Here is a 19528-nt window from a genome sequence, read left to right as displayed (position 1 = left end):
ATGACTTCAGGGGCTGGCAGAGAGATTTCAGAAAGGACGTAAAGAATGGAGACAATGTGCCCTGCTGGTTCATTCACAATAACGGCACCGGACTCCTGGATGGAGTTCACACAGACTACATCGTCTCTGGTCTCTTTAAGACAATCTAGACAACATCTGTCCAGCTGAACTTTGCACTACGGACAAAGTACATGTTAGCTTTCATGTAGTCTTAAGTACATAATGTGATAGTTTTTATTTGGATATAATGCCATATCTGACAAAGCTGCTCATGATATTAATTTTTATATACTTTATTGGAATTCAACGGCTATGAAATAAAACACCCATCTGAACATTCCTTGTGTTTCCATCTTTTGTTTTAATATTGATTAATTGAACAAAGTCCAACATGAAATCAGTTAGTAACTCATTAGCCGCTTTCCGACCGGAGGAACCTTTTCACAGTTCCTAGAACTATTGGCTATAGTACCCGGATGTCGGCGTGTTCGCACCGCAGGAACTAGGAACGATTTTAGTTCTAGGAACTCCATTTGTAGGAACTAATTTAGGTCCTACTTCAGAGTAGGGTCTAAACCAGCACTAGGAACTATCCGTGACATTAGTGTACGCTGATTGACCAAACGCATGCGGAACACCAGCACCCGCCATTTTAAAAACAGCTAGAATGTAAACACACAGATTATAGCCTATATATTTACTCCATAAACTAACTATACAAACATTGAAAACAGTGATAGATGGGTCTCTAAACCTTTATGCTGAAGAGAAAATCCAACGCAACTTTGAGGGGACCAAGCCAAACATGATTATGTTTATCTGCCCAGCTAGCAACACTGGACATCAACCACACGGCATAACGTTAGGCTAAAAACCTTTTTTCATATACTGTCTACTTTCTATAACAGTTCTATCTAATAAGATATTAAACAGTACTGTTAGACAGATCGCTAACTAATAAACACAGAAAATGCGAGCATTGTTTGCTCTGGCGTTCTCAGCGCCGCCAAAATAAAGGTCCGTCGCGCCGTCAAAATAAAAGTCACCGTGCTTGCGTCACTCCCTTACCCCTCCTACCAGTTCCTATGGCCACTTGGCCAGTGCGAACGCAAACAGCAAAACCGAGTTTGGGGGAGAGTAGTTCTTAGAACTGTTTAGAAATGGACAGTTCCTAGAACTAAGTTCCTAGAACTACTTGGTCGGAAAGCGGCTATTGAGGGTAGAAAGCTGCGTGACCAAGAACAACATCAAGCAGGGTGTGAATTAAGGGTCAGAGAACGGGGGGAGAAAGAAAAAAACACCCTGTTTGTTCTCTTTCTCTGGCTCGTTCACTAGTGACTGACATTTCATTGCATTAATCATAATGTATTTATTTATACCGGATACACCTCACATGACAATTGGGTCTTTTGCTTATCTTCATTTTAATGAAAAAGCTTTTATGCATTGACTTTTTCTTTCTACCAGCCAATGATGATTCTGAAAGAAAGTGTGTAGGGTTATAGTAACAAACACAACTTTCATGTGCATTCGACTAACATATAAACAGCACTCTTCTTTTACTGTTGTTGTTAATATTGTGATTATTTATACAGTTCAACAGCATTCATTTAAAGAGTAAACTTTATCTCTCAACTGAACAGGGCAGCAAAATATATCGAAATTATCGAAATATCGCAAATTTATATATCGCGATATGCATATCTCAAGAGCTTGCAATAACTGGGGTCATGAACAAAAGACAAAGAGAAAATCACTCACTGCTCTCGGCTGAATAACTTTTGTAGCTTTAATAAGAATCAGTATAATTAATTCATAGAGTGAAAAATAAGCCGTGTTTTATTTTTACATTTGATTATTCAGTTTCTGTTGTTAAATAAACCTAATGTAGGATAACCTGCAACCCTAAACCCCGTGGTTTACACTGATGTTAAAATAAAATTTATTATGCTACAGTAAAACACTGCTGTTCACTTTCAGAAGTTGTAGGGCTGTTTTATTGTCACAAAAAGAATGTGAAACATGTATGTAGGTTATATAATAGATCATTTAATTTTATTTTACACACTTTAAGCATTATCGTATCGCATATCAAATATTGCATAATTGAGTTATCGCATATCGCAATTTTCTTCAATATCGTGCAGCCCTACAACTGAACACAGTACATGCATTTTAGACACTTGGGTGTTCTTGCTGTCCAAGCAATACTTGTGTGTCCTTGAATGAGCACATTTACTTCAACTGCTTAGGTAATGTCAGTGGTATGACCCATTTTAGAGGCTGCCAAAATTACTATTTAAAATAAATCAGAGCTACAGAAATGCTACTACATATTTACAAGTAAAGCTCCATATTATGCGTAGGATATTTTCTATCCGACTCCCCACATATTGTTTTGACATCCATCGTAATTCACACCCTTAAAAAGTCTATAACAAAAATACCATGAGACAAATGATCAATACTGCGCTCAATTCAAGAATTCAGGAACAAAGATCACAAATCAACACCCACTCAAACAGGTTTTTGCTCTGCTTTAAAGTGTACACAAGGGTTCAGAGTATTCAAAAGTCCTGAATGCGATTGAGCGGACAGTGCACCATGTCTACAGGGTGGATATTTTGTGTGTTTGTGTGCGCATGTTTTACTTTAGGGTCTTTTGAGACCCTGGTCATCACAAAAGGCGACGAGCAATGGGTAGGTCTGCTTTTGCTATCCTAATTTATGTTTTGCTGCACTAATAAAGTGCCTTATAATCATTAACATATCAGCAGTGATCAGTAATATTCTGAGCAACAGTATGTCTTCAATGTCAATACAGTAAAAAATATGGGAAAACAGTTCAGCCGTCATAGTTTATATGTATGTGTATAGTGATGTGTCCTCTTATGACCCTCCAGGACAGTGAAACCAGCACGGCCAGACTCTTAAAGGTATTGCAACAATGTCAATAGATTACATAAAGCAGTGGTTCTCAATCAGGGGGCCGGGGCCAACTGGGGGGCCTCTGCAAACTTCATTTCAATTAATTTCATTTCAAATATATATAAAAAAGCAAATACAGACTTGTGATTGCCAATAGATACACAGACACACTGCTGTGAACATGTAAGATATGCTGCTGCATGAATAGGCATACATAAATCCTAGGGGTGGGCGATATACTAGTAGACACGATTAACTGGTAGAGATTTTACTGTACATATTGCCTCTATCGCGGTTGCGCTTACGTGACTTTTAATGAATGTAATATATCAACAAATGTCAGTTGTCTGTTCAAAAACAAGCAGCAATGTCATAATCACAGCAGAAACAGCAGAGTGAATATCCAAGCCAATAATGAAAAGCCTTTGAGTCAAAAAGGTTGAGAACCACTGATGTACAGAAAGTAGTCAAATAATTCACAATACATGAAGTTGGCTATTTTTTGTGTGTGTGTGTGTGTGTGTGTGTGTGTGTGTGTGTGTGTGTGTGTGTGTGTGTGTGTGTGTGTGTGTGTGTGTGTGTGTGTGTGTGTGTGTGTGTGTGTGTGTGTGTGTGTGTGTGTGTGTGTGTGTGTGTGGCTTGACTATATTAACATTTTACAACACATACAACTACACATAGTTGCCATACAAAATAAATTTTCCATTTGCCTCCTAACAGAAGCGAAGTGTGAGCAGTGCTGAGGTGGGAACTCTTCATTATATCTCACACAATCTCGTCAATCCATTGATTTGAAAGTCCATTTGAAATTAATGTGGGCAGTTAATGAGCTATCTTTAACTGATTTGACTCTTAAAAAAACACTGTTGTTGCCTAATGATATAGTTAATTATATATAGTTATAGTTTATATTTTATTACATTTTATTCAATTAATTTAGTTCACCCAAAAACAACCTCATGTCTTTCAAAACCCATAAGACTTTCATTCATGTTCGAAACACAAATAAAGATCTTTTTGTTGAAATCTGAGAGATATCTGTCCCTCCATTGACAGTCTACGCAACTACCACTTAAGACACTACAAAAAGTTCATAGAGATTGTAAAGCCAATCCATATGAATTAAGCGGTTTAGTAACCATGAATTCAATCTGTTCATCATATAAAGCAATCATGTCTCTTCAGAAAAATTAGATTTAACCACTCGATTCAAATGGATTTGTTTCACTATATTTTTATGAACATTTTGAAGCATCAAAGTAGTTGCATAGACTGTCAATGGAGGGACAGAAAATCTCTCAGATTGTATGTGTGTTGTAAAGATGATCAAAAGTTGTACGGGTTTAGAACGACATGAGGGTGAGAAATTAATGACAGAATTTTTATTTTTGGGTGAATTATCCCTTTAATTTTGCTGTGTGTGCATGTTTCTGCGTGCCATTTTACTGTGGTTATTCATAACATTCGACTAATTTACAATATAGGTTATTTGACATTTTATAGTGCAGCCGACACTGACCTCAACAAGCTCAACCTTTATCCTGAAATGACCGCTGTCTAAGTCAATAGACAATCGCGGTTGCAACATGTGTTGCAATATTTTGGAATCTTTTGCCCTTTCACTAAAAGTTCAGCTAGTTTTGGAAAGGTCCTTTGAAAGGGACTGCTTAAACTACTCTGTAATAAAAATACTTTTGTTGCAACATAAGTTTATATATCAGTTAACAAGCAAAGTACCAAGAATTGTTGTCATTGTTGAAATGTATATCACCCATTCGTTGCATGTTTTTTTTTTCTTCTTTCAGATAGAGGTACAGAGCGTGAAGGTGGTCTGTAAAGTCACATCACGTTTCGCACACACTGTCATGACCACGAAAGCTCTGAATAAGGCCAATATCTCACAGGAAGTGTCCTTTGAGGTGGAGTTACCCAAGAAGTCTTTCATCACCAACTTTAGCATGTCAGTCCTTTCCCATGAGTCAGCATGAGCCATGAGAATCTACTGCATTTCGGTTTTATGTTTGCATTTTTAAAAATTATTGCTACTAATGTCGTGACATTTTTGGATTTTCAGGGAGATTGATGGCAAGACATACACAGGTGTAGTGAAGGAAAAAGAGAAGGCCAAGGAGCAGTATCAGAAGGCTGTGTCATCTGGCCAGACTGCTGGTTTAGTCAAGTGAGAAGAAGAAAACAAGAAGTCAACATGAACTTGCTTGTTGTTCAAATCCTACTAACTAACTGGTGTTTTGGTATTCCAGGGCTTCAGGTAGAAAAATGGAGAAGTTTTCTGTTTCTGTGAACGTCGCGGCAGACAGCAGTGTCGTATTTATTCTCAGCCATGAGGAACTTCTTCAGCGACAGTTTGGCAAATATGAGCTCATGATCAGAGTCAAACCCAAACAACTGGTCCAGCACTTCGAGGTTCACTATTAACTGACTGCAGCAGATTTTAATTAAGAAGCCACATGATATATTTTTTAACTTACATTTTTTTTATTTTCATGGACATGCTACTTGTCAACTACACTGAAAAAAACAATAAGTAAAATTGACTTAATTTTTATTTGGCAAGTTTTAGCACAAATATTTTTTTAAGTAAATTTCACATATGGAATTAAGTAAACTCTACTTAGCCTAACTAATTTAAGTGAAAATAAGTAATTTTAACTTGGCTAGTAAAAGGTTGAGTAATATTTATTTAGTTGAAGTTTCCTTTGCAATAAAACGATGTAAAATTGAATTAAACCACACTTTTAAAGTTTATGCTTTGCTTAGAAATATCTAAGTAATTTATACAAAAGATATTATGTGAGACACCATATCTACGGATCAGAGGTTGCACTGCATGTGAACGCAGAGACCTCAATACTTGGTAGACAATACACAATGACGGTAACATTGAATGTGTCATTTTGAAAATGAACTCCAAATGTTACAAAATGGCAAGTTACTAATCCTAACAAGAAAAGCAATGATGAAACAGTGTAAATACAGCTGGAAAACAGAGGAAAAATCAATCTCATTAATTATGCAAGGCCCAGTGCATGATGGGAACACCAGTATCAGAAACATTGAGTAATTTTACTTAATTTTATAATTTACTTTCATTTCTACATGCTTGAATTTAGAACTAAAATAAAATGTACTTTTTTTATTCTTGCCTGAAATAACTTTTTCATGTAAATTAGTTTTTTTTTCTGTTGTATTAACTTCACCACAAAATCATTTTTATCAGTGTGCCTGCCTAATATGATTACATAGATCTATTATGCATGCCATTGTTTAAGTGTCTTGTAATTTAAAACTAAAATCTAAAACATCTAACAAACAAACAATTTTACAGCATTTATGAATGATTTTATTTAATTAAAATGTTCATGTTAGTTCACAGTGCATTAACTAATGTTAACAAATACGTTTGATCTTAAAACGTATTTGCAAATACTGAGATTTACATTAAGATTAATAAATGCTGTAGAAGTATAGATCATTGTTATTGATGTTAACTAATAACTAATGTTAACAAATGAGACCGTATCGTAAAGTGAGCACAATTTTTAGCAGTAATAATTCCTCTCTTAATTTGAACACCTCGCATTTAAACAATGAATGACTTGTTGACTGAATTCATATTATGCAATTATAATTAAAAGCTGAAATAAATGGCTAATTAGTCCTGTCTCTCATCCTCAGATTGTGGCAGATATCTATGAGCCTCAGGGAATTGCATTTGTGGACGCCTATGGTACATTCATCACCAATGAGCTGCTCCCTCTAGTGGAGAAAACTGTCAGTGATAAGAAGGTGACTATTCAAAAAACTTTGGATGAATGGATGCCACTTAGTGTAAAGCATCTGCTAGACAATAATAATGGTAGTGATGATAATGATATCAAATTGTAACCTTTGTTCAGGCCCATGTGTCCTTCTCTCCAACACTGGATCAACAGAGGAAATGCTCTGAGTGTGACGGCACACTCATTGATGGAGATTTCTTCATTAAGTATGATGTCAACCGTGTTCATGACATTGGTGACATTCAGGTCAGATTTCATTATGATTATAAAAGTAAAAATGACAACTGAATCGGCAGCATCCTGATGATGAAAAGCTTCAACAATCAAACCTAAATCTTGAGTGGCTCACCTCTGTCCCACAGGCTTTACAGTGAACGCAGATCATTGAGGCTTTTTTTATGGCGGAGCCACTCAAAGTCTTTCAGACACTCTTTTCGAAAACTGTAAGCCTTTTCCGCAGGTGGATCCACATTCACCACATGATCGGCATCTTACAAAATAAATCTCAGTGTTCTTTTCATTTTCTCTCTTCGACTCTACATTTTGAGCGGTAATTAGCTCCCAGTCATGTGACACCAGAGTGCAGCGAAAGGGAGTGATTGGCGGCTAATATTAACCAAAATCAGCATTAAAGTTAAGAATGTAAAGATAAAGTTTAATAGATTATGTAAAGTTGAATAGAACGGTGGACCGGTCACTGTATCAGCTCACAGCGGGCAATAATTAGCGAATGTTTTGTAGAGAAATGAAAACAGGTCGCACCACAACAATCATTGCACCCATACAAATGCTCTCAAAGAGCAAAATAATGCTCCACCAGCAAAAATAATGCAAATAAAGTGAAGATGACGAACGAATGACAAGAAAGACATTTTGAGAGCTACTAAGCGGATTCTCACTACTGGTAATTTAAACACCTCTGATTGGTCATAATCTCCAACAGAAATCCCTGTGATGAGCTACAATACTCAACGCTGCAAAATCATGTTGTGAATAGATACATTGGCAGTGCCGTTGATTTCACATGACATGAATATAACAACCAGATCGCTTTAATTTACTTATTTTTCTGTTTAATAAATTATACACTCACCTAAAGGATTATTAGGAACACCATACTAATACTATGTTTGACCCCCTTTCGCCTTCAGAACTGCCTTAATTCTACGTGGCATTGATTCAACAAGGTGCTGAAAGCATTCTTTAGAAATGTTGGCCCATATTGATAGGATAGCATCTTGCAGTTGATGAAGATTTGTGGGATGCACATCCAGGGCACGAAGCTCCCGTTCCACCACATCCCAAAGATGCTCTATTGGGTTGAGATCTGGTGACTGTAGGGGCCATTTTAGAACAGTGAACTCATTGTCATGTTCAAGAAACCAATTTGAAATGATTTGAGCTTTGTGACATGGTGCATTATCCTGCTGGAAGTAGCCATCAGAGGATGGGTACATGGTGGTCATAAAGGGATAGACATGGTCAGAAACAATGCTCAGGTAGGCCGTGGCATTTAAACGATGCCCAATTGGCACTAAAGGGCCTAAAGTGTGCCAAGAAAACATCCCCCACACCATTACACCACCACCACCAGCCTGCACAGTGGTAACAAGGCATGATGGATCCATGTTCTCATTCTGTTTACGCCAAATTCTGACTCTACCATCTGAATGTCTCAACAGAAATCGAGACTCATCAGACCAGGCAACATTTTTCCAGTCTTCAACTGTCCAATTTTGGTGAGCTCATGCAAATTGTAGCCTATTTTTCCTATTTGTAGTGGAGATGAGTGGTACCCGGTAGGGTCTTCTGCTGTTGTAGCCCATCCGCCTCAAGGTTGTGCGTGTTGTGGCTTCACAAATGCTTTGCTGCATACCTCGGTTGTAACGAGTGGTTATTTCAGTCAAAGTTGCTCTTCTATCAGCTTGAATCAGTCGGCCCATTCTCCTCTGACCTCTAGCATCAACAAGGCTTTATCGCCCACAGGACTGCCGCATACTGGATGTTTTTCCCTTTTCACACCATTCTTTGTAAACCCTAGAAATGGTTGTGCGTGAAAATCCCAGTAACTGAGCAGATTGTGCAATACTCAGAACGGCCCGTCTGGCACCAACAACCATGCCACGCTCAAAAATTTCTTAAATTACCTTTCTTTCCCATTCTGACATTCAGTTTGGAGTTCAGGAGAGTGTCTTGACCAGGACCACACCCCTAAATGCACTGAAGCAACTGCCATGTGATTGGTTGATTAGATAATTGCATTAATGAGAAATTGAACAGGTGTTCCTAATAATCATTCAGGTAAGTGTATGTAACACATAGTAACATAACTAGTATATTAATCCTGCATGAAATGAATAAAAATATATTAGTTGCATTGACATGACCAGGCAGCCACAGTATGTCAATGCAACTAATACACCCAATTGACACAATGGCTACAAGTGTTTACTGTGTTTTCAAGGCGCTTACTGCACCTTTATATCCCAGTCATTAGTCCATTCTCCCTTCCATTTCCTTTACTCTTTGTACTTTTCTTATTAAAAAAATAAAAATATATATATAAAAATAGAAATATATATATGTGTGTGTGTGTGTGTGTGTGTGTGTGTGTGTGTGTGTGTGTGTGTGTGTGTGTGTGTGTGTGTGTGTGTGTGTGTGTGTGTGTGTGTGTGTGTGTGTGAATCTACAGGTTATCAATGGTTACTTTGTGCATTTCTTTGCACCAGCCAGTCTTCCACGAGTACCAAAGATGGTTGTGTTTGTGATAGACAACAGCTACTCTATGGTGGGAAGAAAAATGAGTCAGGTGAGTTATGATGTCTGTTAAATGAGAAAATACTGTTTTCAATAGATTGTCAGTACTTTGGACAGTTAATTTGTCCGTTTGTTTATGAAACGAGACCAAAGAGGGCCTAGTGACCATCCTGGGTGAACTACCAGAGGATGACTACTTTGCGATCATCGTCTTTTCAAGCACCTATGTTGTATGGCGGCCACATTTATGTAAAGCAACCAAGGAAAATGTGCATGCAGCCCAGGAATATGTCAAAACAATTGAAGTTAGTGGTGGTAAGTATGAATATTACATATATAAACTGAAATTATCACTGAACAAATTATAAACTAGATTAATTTGGTGCAATCAATATAAAAACATTAAATAAAGCACAACAGTACAATGCACCTTGACTAGGAAAGGAGCCATTTGAGGTTTAAAAAAGCAGAAATTTAAGCTTGTATTTGTTAAAGAACAGAAAAAACTAATAAATTGGTACTACCTGACTAGAGAAAACAAAGAAAAAAGGCTGTTGTGTTCCCTTTTGCCAAATAGGTAGGAAAACTTCAACACCCATAATGCACGGGGCATGTTGCCGTCCAAGGCTACTCCCACCATTCTGCTATGAATACACTTACCAGAGTCCATTAAAGCCTTGCTTTAGTAGGAAATATTTCTTGGCAAACTTTTAGTCATAATGGTGGTGTCAACTTGTATTCTTCCCGGGCGCAAAAATAGAGTAAACGTTTAACAGAAGTGAGTAACGTACTCGGTTACTAACGTAACCTCGGTTCTCTCTAGAAAAGGGAACGAGTACTGCGTAAGATATCTTACACTAGGGGAAAATCCTTTTTCCGCGAGATATTGAAGCCAAAAATTATCCTTAATTTTGTAATAATGCAAAACGCGTTGCGGCAGCATACAGACATAGGCGAGGCAGCTCGCGCGCCTATTGGCAGTTTTGCGGCAACTGCAGCAGCCTATCGAGCGAGGCCTGGCGTGACGCCAGACCCAATGAGGGTGCTTCGCGCCCGCTGCGTCACATCCCGCCGAAACGGGCGTGGTCTAGGCCTATAAATACCGCTCGCAGGCAGCTATTATCTGATTTTTCATCATCGAAGCAACCAGAGCGTGCGCATGCACGGCAAGATACGCAGTACTCGTTCCCTCTTCTAGAGAGAACGGAGGTTACGTTAGTAACCGAGTACGTTCTCTTACGAGAGGTCTCTCGTACTGGGTAAGATATCTTACGCTAGGGGACCCAATGCAAAACGCCGTGCATGCTGAGATCTGACACCAAAGACCCAAGGGCGAAAGCCCGGGGTTCATTTAGTGCACAATCACCAAGGGAACTCACAGGGAGTCCGGGAAGAGGGAGGGGCGAAGCCACACTCTTCCACATATGGCAGCATCGCTTAGACACGAATTTCATCATACAGACAGGGCAGGGTGCGGCCTGAACTGATGGGGAAATGTGGGTCTTACACAGTTTGCCCAGGCACATCTTGTGCTACTGCTTTTCACTGTCGATCATCGAGCTGTGCTCAGTAGACGCAGCATTCTGAGCTGATAGCATCAGGTCAGATAATACTGGTTAACTAGACCGACAGCAGCCTGGCCTGCAGGGCGGGAACCTCTAGGTTGTAAAACCTTATAAATGTAGACGGGGAGGCCCAGCCCGCCGCCGTACAAATATCTTGCAAGGCAATCCCACTCGACCAGGCCCACGAAGAGGCCATGCCTCTTGTGGAGTGCGCTCTGACACCCAACGGGCACTGCATGCCCTTGGAGGCGTATGCTAGCGCTATAGCATCAACTATCTATCTGGATAGGCTCTGTTTCGATGCGGCTAGTCCCTTAGAACGCCCGCTGACCGAAAACAAAGAGCTGCTCTGTCTGTCTGAAAACAGACGAGCGAGACACATAAGCTCGTAATGCCCTGACTGGGCAAAGGAGGCCCGCGTCTCTTTCCTCATCAGGGACCGGTAGGGCTGACAGGGAGATGACCTGCACCCTAAACAATGTGTTGAGGGATTTTGGAACATAACCGTGCTTAGGTTTGAGTGTAACTTTTGAGTCATTAGGCCCAAATTCCATGCACGTCGCGCTCACTGAGAGCGCGTGTAAGTCCCCTATGCGCTTCACTGAAGCGAGAGCCAGCAGAAACACAGTCTTGAAAGACAGATGTTTCAGATCAATCGTCTGTAAAGGCTCGAATGGTCCACCTTTCATGGCTTCCAGTACCGTAGAAAGGTCCCATACGGGGACTGAGGGAGGTCTGGGAGGATTCAGTCTCTTAGCCCCTCTAAGGAAGCGGATGACTAAATCGTTCCTTCCTATTGACTGACCAAGCGTTGTTCTTGAGAACGCTGCTATAGCCGCCACATAAACTTTGAGCGTGGAAGGGGTCCTGCCCCTATCCAACAGCTCTTGTAGGAAGGAAAGCACCTCCGTCACTCCACAGTCTGTGGGTGACACGCCACGGGCTGTGCACCAGCCCGAAAACACTGACCATTTCGAGGAGTAGAGCCGTCTCGTAGACGGAGCTCTAGCCTGCGTGATCGTGTTTAATACTCCCTTAGGGAGTTCAACATGTACCTGTTGATGGCCCAGACAGGAAGGGACCACAATTCCGGGTGAGGATGCCAGATCGAGCCGTGGGCCTGAGAGAGGAGGTCTCTCCTCACTGGCACTGGCCATACATTTACATCAACTAACCCATACATTTACATCAACCCTCCCTCCGGAACATGTTCTGCTGTCGAAGAGGAGGAGTTATAGTGGAGAGCTGTAGCTGTCAGGTCTTCTGTGTTCAGGCTTCCTACAGACGCTGTAGTTCGTCAACAATGGTTAAAATTTAAGTTTGATTATGTTCCTGACAATTACAATCGTAGTTTAGCTCTCTGTGCTGCGCATTTTACGGAAGACAGCTTCCAGAATCTACACGAGTTCAATGTCGGATTCAACAAGAAACTATTACTCCAACATGAAGCTGTTACAGCTTTAAAACCAGAGGCCACAACCTGCAAGTAAGATTTAATCATTTTAAATGTATTTGCCTGTATAATTTAAGACGTACGTTTTAGTTTTATCAAGGATGTAAAAAAATGCCAGCGCTGGCTTTAGTATATGACAGATGCGTATAAACATTTTGGACCCGAATTTGTATATGTACAAATTTTGTAAACGTATTTTCCATGTATACTTTATGACGTAATTTTTTTATTTGATCAAGAACGCAAACCAATGCCAAAGCTGTTTGGTTATAGTAGCTAGTTAGTTCGATGTTATTTTGTGTGTATAAGAAACGTGTACAAACTTCAAAAAATTATCGCAACAGCGAACTTCAGCTGCTGTTATCACATGTACACCTAAAGAAAACGACAAACTGAGTAAACTACCGGTAAGTTTTGTGAATAGTTAAACGGTTGTTCATTCTATCAATAAAACAATATCTTTAAAAAACGGTATTACTCAGTCATGTATTCAGTTTAGGGCTGTCAAAGTTATCGCGTTAATAACGCGTTAACGCAAAATCATATTAACGGCACTAATTTTTTTAACGCGCGATTAACGCAGCGCGTATTTTCTGTTTGACCCGTGACCCAACCCCTAGTTGGAGAAATGAAGATACACAGTGTTGCTAACTTAGCGACATTGCAGACCCCTTTAGCGATTTTTTTCCCTTCAACAAAGCGCCCAAACCTTATTTCGTTTCTGAGAATCTCCCGGTACCGCCGGTACTGCTCTCCCAGCACGCGCGCGCGCCTCTCTCTCTCTCGCTCTCTCTCTCTCTCTCTCTCTCTCTCTCTCTCTCTCTCTCTCTCTCTGCGTCTCGCGCGGAGGAGCAGCTCTTTAATTCACAGATATTATGTTGCTTCTCTAATTTTACAAGTATGGCCGAAATCAGAGCACAGATATTGTCTTTATCTTATGTGTATTTGATTTCACCAGACGACGGCTCGATTATCAGAATTTTTGTGCAGATTAACTTAACATCTTAGAAGGGAGAGCTGGTTATGTCTTAATGGGTCGCGTTTCAGTCACCTTTTCAAATCCATTCCGTTGACAACAGAAACAGTAAAATATACCAATGAAAACATTTTTATTGAGAATTTAGCTTCATCAAAATGGGCACAGAGAGAGACAAACTAATATGTAGCCTACATTTAGCATTTTCAGAAGAGCTGCCCTGTCATGCAAAAATCTAAACATGTTTGTGTTAGTAAATTGCTCAGGGCAAAGAAAGAGAAGTAATGGTAACCTGGCATTTTTTTTGTTCTTTCTACATGTCTAATAGAAATTAACAAGTTCTTTGAAAAACATCTATGACCTTTGAAACATGTCTCCTCCTTATGCTCTATATTGACTATGGTTTCAATAATAAACATACATTTGCATAAAGCATCTATTTATCCATGCCCACGTTGATTAGAGTATTACAAACTTGAAAAGTATTAATTTAAGATACATTTAGAACAAATAAAAAACGTGCGATTAAATGCGATTAATCGCGAGTTAACTCATGACAATCATGCGATTAATCGCGATTAAAAATTTTAATCGATTGACAGCCCTAATTCAGTTATATTAAATGTTTAATCAGGGGGAAAGCGTATCTCAAAAGCTAACAAACAGCAGTAGCATTTTCAAGTAACAGCGTATGGGAATTCTTTGAGAAAATAATAATTAAAAAAAATTACCATTCAGAAACGTTTAGTAAGAGCCGTGTTTGCGGAGGTTCTGCTTGACTCTCTTCATCACCGCTCTCTGGGTCTGATTCTGGCTCAAACTGATGAGGCAATATTGACACCATTACATTTGACCGGGTCCGGAGCACATGCAACTGTCGCCCGTAAAGGTAATGGGCGTGAAGATTCCGGACGCAGTTTAGCCAATTACAACACACCGGCCGAACTAACCAATCTGAGCTCATTGCCTCTTTCTGAGGGAGTGGTTTCATAGAATCAGGAAGTCAACCGGTCGTTCAAATGACAGAGGAGGAAGCGGCTTACAATAAAGGTGAAATTTATGAAAAATAAGGCGTTTTTTAACAAACGAAACACGAAGACATGTTATATTGCAGCCCATAAACATAATCAAGCTAAGAAAAAAGGCAGTAAACCACCCCTTTAAGGAAGCACACCATAGCGCGTGATACATTTTGAATTTATTTGGCGCGATGGCAGAGAGTAGATGTCCGTAAACGGCAGAGAATGTCTAAAGTTGGGATCGCTTCCTTTCAGCGTCGCTGAATCAAGGTAACGATTCTGTCCCCCGCATTTTTTTTGACCCAGCGCCAATATTTTCGCCCGTGCCGAAGCCTATGATGTTCGCTGAATTTAATCCCATACTGTATTTGTTGTGATGTCGTGATGCGGTTTGACTAGATATGATGTTTAGCTTTGATGTTTTTAAGAAGTAAACGTATAGCCTAAAGAAAGAACCCCTTCACACACACGCACCCTCGTCTCTCTCACGCGCCAGTCAGACCAATTGGGGCATTGCATCATGCTCAAACTTTTATGTAGCCACGCAACAATAATTTCAGCATGCATTCACTGTATACACCGGGACGTGAATGATGGAGGAACAAATACTGTATTGCAGTCTTTGCGAGACCTTGTCTATGTCACGACTACCAAATAGTTACAGACAACAACAAAAAAAATGAAACTCCCCACCAGCCTGCTTCTCCAAATCCACTCTTTTGGGGAAGACATAATCGGCTACCAAAGTAATTGAGCATAGAACATTTTAAATTAACAAAAATATATAATACTACAAATCGTGCTAATATACTTCAACTAGCCTAAATGAAAAACAAAATGCTGTTCTTTTTCTATTTAACAAAATGCATATTTGCAATAAAAACATTCCTCTTTTCAAAGCTACACTTTTTTTTTTATATAAATTGTATACATTGTGTACCTGTTTGGCTTAACATTTTATATTCATTTAATTTATTTTTGTTCTCCAGTGGGTAATTTGCAGAAGGTGCAATACTTTTTTTGTAATGTTGTATTAAGACAAAACTAAGGCCAAATGGCCTTTACTATTTAAGTTTGTATTCATAGTTTTACATGTTATACATGTTTTACAGTATAAAGTTGACTTAACTGTATTGTTATATAATTGTTGGCACTGTCTGTCACGTAATGGGTAAAACAGGAAGCGAGGATTCATGTGCGTAAAAGGAATTTATTAAGTAAACAAAACAAACTTACAAACAAAACAACTCCGTGGGGGAAAAACAGGGGAGAACTCAGGCAGGCATCAAGAAGAACACGAGGGAACATAGACAACGAACCAACACAGGACTGCAAACACAGGGGGACTAAATAGGGAACAAACAAGGAAGGTAACGAGGCAGGCAGGTGAGGGACATTAAACAATAACGAGATAACAAGATGGGCGGGGTTTGACGATTGACAGGAGAGCACATGGCACAAGGAAATAACACGACAGCTATGTGCTCACAACAGACCAGACTAACACAACACATGACAAACCGGGAGTGTCACAGCTCTGTCACTAAACCAAGAGAAAACCCAGACAAGGGTGACAGAACTGTGACACTACCCCCCCTCAAAGGAACGCCACCTGGCGTTCCCAAGGAGGGACACAAAAAACAAGACAAGAACATCAAACGTGCAAGACCAAAAAGCAGACAAGACAAGCAGATCAAAACACATACACCGAGAGGGAAAGGAGGGAGGTAGAACTGTGGGGGATTAGGGGGAGGGACGGAGGGGCCAAGACCATGGGAGGAAATGGACACAGGGGATGACAGTTCATCAGGCGGCCTGGGCGGAGACGACCCTTCAGGCGACCAGGGCGGAACAGATAGTCCATCGGGCGGTCTGGGCGGAGACGACCCTTCAGGTGGCCAGAGTGGAGCAGGTAGTCCATCGGGCGGCCAGGGCGGAGACGACCCATCAGGCGGCCACGGCGGAGACGACCCATCAGGGGGCCACGGTGGAGACGACCCATCAGGGGGCCACGGTGGAGACGACCCCTCGGGCGGCCACGGCGGAGACGACCCCTCAGGAGGCCACGGCGGAGACGACCCCTCAGGAGGCCACGGCGGAGACGACCCCTCGGGCGGCCACGGCGGAGACGACCCATCAGGGGGCCACGGCGGAGACGACCCCTCGGGCGGCCACGGCGGAGACGACCCCTCAGGAGGCCACGGCAGAGACGACCCTTCAGGAGGCCACGGCAGAGACGACCCCTCGGGCGGCCACGGCGGAGACGACCCCTCGGGCGGCCACGGCGGAGACGACCCCTCGGGCGGCCACGGCGGAGACGACCCCTCGGGCGGCCACGGCGGAGACGACCCCTCGGGCGGCCACGGCGGAGACGACCCCTCGGGCGGCCACGGCGGAGACGACCCCTCGGGCGGCCACGGCGGAGACGACCCCTCGGGCGGCCACGGCGGAGACGACCCCTCGGGCGGCCACGGCGGAGACGACCCCTCGGGCGGCCACGGCGGAGACGACCCCTCGGGCGGCCACGGCGGAGACGACCCCTCGGGCGGCCACGGCGGAGACGACCCCTCGGGCGGCCACGGCGGAGACGACCCCTCGGGCGGCCACGGCGGAGACGACCCCTCGGGCGGCCACGGCGGAGACGACCCCTCGGGCGGCCACGGCGGAGACGACCCATTGGGCGGCCACGGCGGAGACGACCCCTCGGGCGGCCACGGCGGAGACGACCCCTCGGGCGGCCACGGCGGAGACGACCCCTCGGGCGGCCACGGCGGAGACGACCCCTCGGGCGGCCACGGCGGAGACGACCCTTCAAGCGGCCATGGCACAGGAACAGACACCGGCTCAGGAACAGATACCACCGGCTCGGTGGCGGCCATCTTGTCCGAAGACACAGGCTCGGCAGGCGTGACGTGAACAGGCTCGGCGGCAACCATCTTGTCCGCAGACACTGGATCTGGCTCGGCGGCGGCCATCTTGTCCGAAGACACAGGCTCGGCAGCTGCCATCCTGTCCGAAGACACAGGCTCGGCAGACGTGACGTGAACAGTCTCTGGATCGGCAGACGTGACGTGAACAGTCTCTGGATCGAAAGACGTGACGTGAACAGTCTCTGGATCGAAAGACGTGACGTGAACAGTCTCTGGTTCGGCAGACGTGACGTGTCGCTGGGGTGGTGCCAGCAGGACGAGCAGCTTGGGCGGGGCCGGCAGGGTGAGCCGCTTGGGCGGGGCTAGCAGAGCAGGACGCCTGGGCGGCGCGGGCAGGGCAGGACGCCTGGGCGGCGCGGGCAGAGCAGGACGCCTGGGCGGTGCGTCAGTGACGGCAGTCACCTCCGGGATGGTCTCCGTGTTAGGAGCCACCGGACAATCAACTGAAGAGGCCCGTTTCCTCCTCCTTCGTCTCCGGACCACCGGAGTCGAGACCACCGAACCCGGGACCACCGGAACTGGGACCACCGGACTCGGGACCACCGGAACTGGGATCACCGTAACTGGGACCATCGGACTCGGGACCACCGGACTCGGGACCACCGGACTCGGGACCACCGGAACTGGGACCACTGGGCTCGGGACCACCGGAACGGGGACCACCGGAACTGGGACCATTGGACTCGGGACCACCGAAGTTGAGGCCACCGGAACAGTCATGGAGGGAGTCTTCCTTCTCCTCCTCCGTTTCGGGACCACCCGAACTGGGGCCACCGGAACTGGGACCACTGGACTTGGGACCACCGGACTCGGGACCACCGGAACTGGGACCGCTGTAGTTTGCCTCACTGGAGGGTTCTCTCGTCGTTCCAGAAAGTCAACGAACCTCCAGAACGTCAATCGCTCCAGCCCTGTCATTGTCCAAACATCAACGGGCTCCTCAAGGGCGCAGTTAAATAGGTCCTTAAGGGCCATCTCACCCAGCCCCAGCCCCTCTGCAGCGGAGCTGAACTCCAGGGCAAAGTCTCTCACATTCGTCCCCTTCTGTCGAAGGGAACTCAAGGCGGTGAACTTAACAATGCGTTCATAACGCGGGCAGGAAATAGGAGAGGCTGGTGGCTGGCGTGAATCCTTCCGCTGAATCCTCATTATGGCTGGTTCGTTCTGTCACGTAATGGGTAAAACAGGAAGCGAGGATTCATGTGCGTAAAAGGAATTTATTAAGTAAACAAAACAAACTTACAAACAAAACAACTCCGTGGGGGAAAAACAGGGGAGAACTCAGGCAGGCATCAAGAAGAACACGAGGGAACATAGACAACGAACCAGCACAGGACTGCAAACACAGGGGGACTAAATAGGGAACAAACAAGGAAGGTAACGAGGCAGGCAGGTGAGGGACATTAAACAATAACGAGATAACAAGATGGGCGGGGTTTGACGATTGACAGGAGAGCACATGGCACAAGGAAATAACACGACAGCTATGTGCTCACAACAGACCAGACTAACACAACACATGACAAACCGGGAGTGTCACAGCTCTGTCACTAAACCAAGAGAAAACCCAGACAAGGGTGACAGAACTGTGACACTGGCACTTATAAACACTGGTAAAAATTACAATAAATAGGCTTAGTTTTGAAGCCAAATGTTGGAGTTTTTCAGCCACATAATTTTCGTTATGCATTATTTGTTTTGGTTGTTTAAAAACACACTAAAAGTTTTTATCCGATTACTCGATTAATCGATCGATTAAGTGCTAGATTAATCTATTACAAAAAGAATCGATAGCTGCAGCCCTAGAACCAAGGTTGGTTTTTCCAGAACGGTGCTACAAGCAGTACTGAGCATTCTTCTTCCCTGATCCGCTCTATCACCTGAGGCAGGAGAGAGACGGGGGGAAAAGCATAGAGCGGGCGGACCATTCGCCTGCCGGAATATTGTTCCTGGACAGTCTGTCTGGTCCTATGTTTAGGAGCCCTGGCACGTGCGCTGCTCTCAGCGAGCGCAGGTTGCGCTGAGCCCATACCAGGAGGCGTTCTGCTAGCCTGTACAGGTTCCTGGACCTGAGGCCGCCATGGCGATTTATGTAGAACA

The 19528-nt window shown here is 43.4% G+C and overlaps 2 protein-coding genes across 2 annotated transcripts in view; both read left to right on the top strand.

Moving 5' to 3' along the window:
* The window catches only part of itih3a.2 (inter-alpha-trypsin inhibitor heavy chain 3a, tandem duplicate 2), a gene marked incomplete at its 5' end in the record, with an annotated part of 29864 nt that extends 29524 nt beyond the window's left edge, over window positions 1-340 (top strand). The window contains one exon of the mRNA XM_081357625.1: window positions 11-340. Coding sequence (XP_081213751.1) covers window positions 11-149 — 139 coding nt within the window. The 3' untranslated portion in view covers window positions 150-340. The remainder of the gene's footprint in view (window positions 1-10) is intronic.
* A 2223-nt stretch (window positions 341-2563) lies between these two features.
* Window positions 2564-19528, top strand: part of itih3a.1 (inter-alpha-trypsin inhibitor heavy chain 3a, tandem duplicate 1) — a 31340-nt gene continuing 14375 nt past the window's right edge. Inside the window, exons 1-10 of the mRNA XM_081357624.1 lie at window positions 2564-2700; window positions 2904-2936; window positions 3649-3672; window positions 4734-4888; window positions 5003-5107; window positions 5190-5352; window positions 6625-6735; window positions 6846-6974; window positions 9421-9537; window positions 9632-9800. Coding sequence (XP_081213750.1) covers window positions 2581-2700; window positions 2904-2936; window positions 3649-3672; window positions 4734-4888; window positions 5003-5107; window positions 5190-5352; window positions 6625-6735; window positions 6846-6974; window positions 9421-9537; window positions 9632-9800 — 1126 coding nt within the window. The 5' untranslated portion in view covers window positions 2564-2580. The remainder of the gene's footprint in view (window positions 2701-2903; window positions 2937-3648; window positions 3673-4733; window positions 4889-5002; window positions 5108-5189; window positions 5353-6624; window positions 6736-6845; window positions 6975-9420; window positions 9538-9631; window positions 9801-19528) is intronic.

Source organism: Scardinius erythrophthalmus (genome assembly GCF_964197995.2).
Source record: "Scardinius erythrophthalmus genome assembly, chromosome: 25".
NCBI lineage: Eukaryota > Metazoa > Chordata > Actinopteri > Cypriniformes > Leuciscidae > Scardinius > Scardinius erythrophthalmus.
Note: the sequence above shows the minus strand (reverse complement) of the source record. Positions and strands in the feature narration are given on the sequence as shown.